Genomic DNA, 6000 nt, shown 5'->3' on the forward strand with positions numbered 1-6000 from the left:
CAATCCATTTGGGATTAATGTCGTTACGACGACAGCCTCTTGCTCTTGCGCGCGCTTCAATTTAAAGGGTAACTACACAAAAAAAAATATATTGTTATTTTATTTTTTTCCTGCTGTGGTTTTGTTGTGGACTTAGAACATCCAATTTGACCTACAGGTCAACAACAAGAACAAAAAATTGAACATTTTTAAAGCTGTAAAAACCAAACAGAGAATTTTAATTTGGTTAAAATTGCTTCACTCCTACCTTCCCCAGGTCTATTGCAGACAACTAACAAAATGCCTCGTCAACGTTTCCAGGTTCTATTGCCACGTCTACTTCCACCATGAAGGCTTGATTTCACACAGTCTCCTCTGAACAGTTGATGTTGAGATGTGTCTTGTTACTTGAACTCTGTGAATCATTTATTTGAGCTGCAATTTCTTGAGGCTGGTAACTCTAATGAACTTGTCCTCTGCAGCAGAGGTAACTCTGGGTCTTCCTTTCCTGTGGCGGTCCTCATGAGAGCCAGTTTCATCATAGCGCTTGATGGTTTTTTGCGACTGCACTTGAAGAGACTTTAAAAGTTATTGAAGTGTTCCGTATTGACTGAGCTTCATGTCTTAAAGTAATGATGGACTGTCGTTTCTCTTTGCTTATTGGAGCTGTTTTTGCCATAATATGGACCTGGTCTTTTACCAAATAGGGATATCTTCTGTATACCACCCCTACCTTGTCACAACACAACTGATTGGCTCAAACGCATTAAGAAGGAAAGAAATTCCACAAATTAACTTTTAACAAGGCACACCTGTTAATTGAAATGCATTCCAGGTGACTACCTCATGAAGCTGGTTGAGAGAATCCCAAGAGTGTGCAAAGCTGTCATCAAGGCAAAGGGTGGCTACTTGAAAGAATCTCAAATATAAAATATATTTTGATTTGTTTAACACTTTTTTTGGTTACTACATGATTCCATATGTGTTATTTCATAGCTTTGATGTCTTTAATATTATTCTACAATGTAGAAAATAGTTAAAAAAATTAAGAAAAACCCTGGAATGAGAAGCTGTGTCCAAACCTTTGACTGGTAGTGTATAAATATATTTGTATTAGTATTATATCTACTGTTATTGTCGTGACTGTTGTTTTCATATTTTGTAATGTGTATCATTTCGCTTTGGCGACATTGACCGTGTCCTTCAATAAAGCATATTGATTACAGTTTCTACTGCTCCCACTTCTTAATGTCCGTCTGTCTGTCCGTCTGTCTGTCCGTCTGTCTGTCTGTCTGTCTGTCTGTCTGTCTGTCTGTCTGTCTGTCTGTCTGTCTGTCTGTCTGTCTGTCTGTCTGTCTGTCTGTCTGTCTGTCTGTCTGTCTGTCTTCCTAACACTGTGAAGGAGAGAAAGAGAAGGCTTTAAACTATGTACTGTTAAATGTTTATTTCTCCCCCTCCCTCTCTCCCCTCCCCCTTCTCCCTCACTCTCTCTCTCCCCCTCTCCACTCCCTCTCTCTCTCCCCCTCTCCCCTCACTCTCTCTCCCCTCCCTCTCTCTCTCCCCTCTCCCTCACTCTCTCTCCCTCCCTCTCTCTCTCCCCCTCTCCCCTCACTCTCTCTTTCCCCCTCTCCCTCCCTCTCTCTCCCCCTCTTCCCTCACTCTCTCTTTCCCCCTCCCCACTCTCCCTCCCTCCCTCTCTCCCCCTCTCCCCTCCCTCTCTCTCTCCTCCTCTCTCTCTCCCTCTCTCTCTCCCCTCCCCTCCCTCTCTCCTTCCTCCCTCTTCCCTCACTCTCTCTCCCCCTCCCTCTCTCTCTCTCCTTCCTCCCTCTTCCCTCCTCTCTCTCCTTCCTCCCTCTCTTCCCCTCTCCCCTCCCTCCCTCTCTCTCCTTCCTCCCTCTCCCCTCACTCTCTTTCCCCCTCTCCTCCCTCCCTCTCTCTCCTTCCTCCCTCTCCCCTCACTCACTCTCTCTTTCCCCTCTCCCCTCCCTCTCTCTCCCTCTCCTCTCCCCCCCCTCCCCTCTCTCCTCTCCTCCAGTGTCTGCGTACATTAGTAGGCCATACAGGAGGTGTGTGGTCCAGTCAGATGAGCGGTAACATTGTGATCAGTGGGTCGACAGACAGGACTCTGAAGGTTTGGGACGCGGAGAGCGGAGAGTGTATTCACACCCTGTACGGACACACCTCTACTGTTCGCTGTATACACCTGCATGACAAACAGTGAGTTTTCACACACACACACACACACACACACACACACAAGCTCTACACTCATGTACATATGCATACTTTCTCTCTATCGCACATGACCAACTCACTTCCAACATGTCTCTGTCTATCATCATTAGGGCTGTCCCCAACAACAACAAAAATTAATTTTGGTAGACCGAAAGTCGATTGGTTGAACGTGTGTTTTTCCATATATAGACACACCCTATGTGTTTTTAATTAAATCAACTATATGCATTGAGCTTGTCTGATGCTTTAAGCGCACTATGTGATGAAATAAGACGCAGATGCCTCAAGAGGGAGCTAGAGATCTAGATAACCAGAAGAGGAAAAAAAAAAACTTAACCTGACCGTCCTGCTCCTACTGGCTTTCACAAGTTCTGCCTTTTAACCTCCTGAAGTTGGCGGTTATAAAGCTACATGAAGAGTCGGCAACCTTTCTCATGTTGAACGTCAATTTATCTGACCATTTCTACCGGTCTGCGTGCCATTTATGGTTTTCATATGCACATTTTCGTGAAACGGTTTAATTTCATTTATAATAACGTCTTCCTATCTCAAAATCATTGTCGTGTGATTTTAATCAAAATTCTATCCAAATCATCTAAATGCAAATGATACAAACCTTGAAAGTAGCTTCTATTGCCGTTGGCCAACTATGTAAAAACATTGCAGCCTGCAGGTGGAAAATATCCTGATTTTTTTTTAATTTTTTTTTAAATAAATCTCCTATAAATCATTATTGGCTACACATGGCCTGTCTGCTAGTGAACTGGAAACATTCTCTCAACCAGCTTTATGAGTTAGTCACCTGGAATCCATTTCAATTAATAGTTGTTCTTTGTTAAAAGTTAATTTGTGGAATTTCTTTCCTTCTTAATGCGTTTATATATATATATATATTATATTATATTATATTATAATATATATATATATATTGTCACTGCTCGACTAAATCAATCGACTGGTCGACTAATTGCGGTCTGTACTAATCCTCATGCCTCTGTGTTTTGTAGATTATATTCTCTCTAACTCTCCCTCCCTCTCGCTCCCCCTCCTCCTCGTCCCTCTCTCTCGTCCCTCCTCCTCGTCCCTCTCTCTCGTCCCTCCTCCTCGTCCCTCTCTCTCGTCCCTCCTCCTCGTCCCTCTCTCTCCCTCCTCCTCCTCGTCCCTCTCTCTCCCCCCTCCTCCTCGTCCCTCTCTCTCCCCCTCCTCCTCGTCCCTCTCTCCCCCCCCCAGGGTTGTGAGCGGTAGCCGCGACGCTACGTTGCGTCTGTGGGACGTAGATTCTGGCGAGTGTCTCCACGTCCTGACGGGTCATGTGGCGAGCGGTGCGGTGCGTCCAGTATGACGGGCGCAGGGTGGTCAGCGGAGGATACGATTTCATGGTTAAAGTCTGGGACCCTGAGACGGAGACCTGTCTACACACTCTGCAGGGACACACTAACAGAGTCTATTCACTACAGGTAGTGGACGGAACCGATCTGTTTTCCGTTCTGAAACAGAACCCAGTTCCAGTGTTCTGACCAGCATTGTAAAGTTCTGAACTGGTTCCAACCCAAAATGGTCTGAACTGGTTCCAACCAAAATGGTCTGAACTGGTTCCAACCCAAAATGGTCTGAACTGGTTCCAACCCAAAATGGTCTGAACTGGTTCCAACCCAAAATGGTCTGAACTGGTTCCAACCCAAAATGGTCTGAACTGGTTCCAACCCAAAATGGTCTGAACTGGTTCCAACCCAAAATGGTCTGAACTGGTTCCAACCCAAAATGGTCTGAACTGGTTCCAACCCAAAATGGTCTGAACTGGTTCCAACCCAAAATGGTCTCAACTGGTTCCAACCCAAAATGGTCTGAACTGGTTCCAACCCAAAATGGTCTGAACTGGTTCCAACCCAAAATGGTCTGAACTGGTTCCAACCCAAAATGGTCTGAACTGGTTCCAACCCAAAAAAGGTCTGAACTGGTTCCAACCCAAAAAAGGTCTGAACCGGTTCCAACCAAAAAGGTCTGAACCGGTTCCAACCCAAAAAAGGTCTGAACCGGTTCATGTAGTTGCTTTTCGTTAATTGTTTGACTTGTGAAATCAACATTGTTTTCACATTTAGCTTATTCATTTCCTTCACTGGTTTAGTGTGGATAGAGCAGCTTGCTAGTTGTCTGGTTAGCGTGGATAGAGCAGCTTGCTAGTTGTCTGGTTAGCGTGGATAGAGCAGCTTGCTAGTTGTCTGGTTAGCGTGGATAGAGCAGCTTGCTAGTTGTCTGGTTAGCGTGGATAGAGCAGCTTGCTAGTTGTCTGGTTAGCGTGGATAGAGCAGCTTGCTAGTTGTCTGGTTAGCGTGGATAGAGCAGCTTGCTAGTTGTCTGGTTAGCGTGGATAGAGCAGCTTGCTAGTTGTCTGGTTAGCGTGGATAGAGCAGCTTGCTAGTTGTCTGGTTAGCGTGGATAGAGCAGCTTGCTAGTTGTCTGGTTAGCGTGGATAGAGCAGCTTGCTAGTTGTCTGGTTAGCGTGGATAGAGCAGCTTGCTAGTTGTCTGGTTAGCGTGGATAGAGCAGCTTGCTAGTTGTCTGGTTAGCGTGGATAGAGCAGCTTGCTAGTTGTTTTCATGATTGGTCATAAGTGTATGTGGGAGATGGGTTGGTAGATTCCGTGGTGCAGCGGTCTAAGGCACTGCATCTCAGTGCTAGAGGCGTCACTACAGACACCCTGGTTCGAATCCAGGCTGTATCACAACCGGCCGTGATTGTGAGTCTGGGTTTGGCCGGGGTAGGCCGTCGTTGTAAATGAGAATTTGTTCTTAACTGACTTGCCTAGTTAAATAAAGGTTAACACATATATATATATATATATATATATGAGAGAGAGCGAGAGAGCGAGCGAGCGGTGGACATGGAAGGGCCTTTACTTGAAGCGCTGAACATCATGACGTGAATTGGAATGTGTTTAGGCTATTACTGGCATCAAAACTAGATGTTAGGAATATTGTTGGAACAGAAAATAACATAATTAACGTGTTCTCTAGATTTGAAAATAAAGGTTCTGTTCCTGGAATACTAAAGATCACTGTCATTCCTGGTTCGGTTTCTGTTCCTCTGAAAATGTAATTATTTTCCGGTTTTTGGTTCTATTCCCTGAACCGGTTCTACCCCTTGGTTAGAACACACCCACACACTCTCCTGTCTTCCTGCAATCCCCCCGGTCTATCTCTTCTTCTGGGTAAATAAAACCATCCCATCTGTAGTTAAAACAACACGCTGTGTTGTTCTTGTGTTTCACTATAATGTGAATTTGGTTCTCCTGACGTTAACCCTAGTCCTCTTCCTCCTCTTCCTCCTCCTCCTCCTCCTCTTCCTCCTCTTCCTCTTCCTCCTCTTCCTCCTCTTCCTCCTCTTCCTCCTCCTCCTCCTCCTCCTCTTCCTCCTCTTCCTCCTCCTCCTCCTCCTCTTCCTCTTCTTCCTCTTCCTCTTCCTCTTCCTCTTCCTCCTCCTCCTCCTCCAGTTTGACCGGAGCCTACGTGGTCAGTGGATCTCTGGACACGTCCATCCGAGTATGGGACGTAGTGACGGGGGGGTGCGTCCACACCCTGACCGGCCACCAATCGCTGACCAGCGGTATGGAACTAAAGAACAACATCCTGGTCTCTGGTAACGCTGACTCTACTGTCCGGGTCTGGGACATACGGACGGGCCAGTGTCTCCACACACTGCAAGGTGAGGTTTATATACACATTATATGCACAAAAGTATGTGGACGCCACTTCAAATGAGTGGATTCGGCTTTCTCAGCCACACCTG

At 45.8% G+C, this 6000-nt stretch overlaps 1 protein-coding gene across 1 annotated transcript in view; it reads left to right on the forward strand.

Moving 5' to 3' along the window:
* LOC106608421 (F-box/WD repeat-containing protein 7) overlaps positions 1–3746 on the forward strand; it is a 34113-nt gene extending 30367 nt beyond the window's left edge. The window contains 3 exon segments of the mRNA XM_045711332.1: positions 2015–2196; positions 3445–3532; positions 3534–3746. Of these exon segments, the coding sequence (XP_045567288.1) occupies positions 2015–2196; positions 3445–3532; positions 3534–3731 (468 nt within the window). The 3' untranslated portion in view covers positions 3732–3746.
* The last annotated feature ends 2254 nt before the right edge of the window (positions 3747–6000 follow it).

Source organism: Salmo salar, unplaced genomic scaffold, assembly GCF_905237065.1.
Source record: "Salmo salar unplaced genomic scaffold, Ssal_v3.1, whole genome shotgun sequence".
Lineage (NCBI taxonomy): Eukaryota > Metazoa > Chordata > Actinopteri > Salmoniformes > Salmonidae > Salmo > Salmo salar.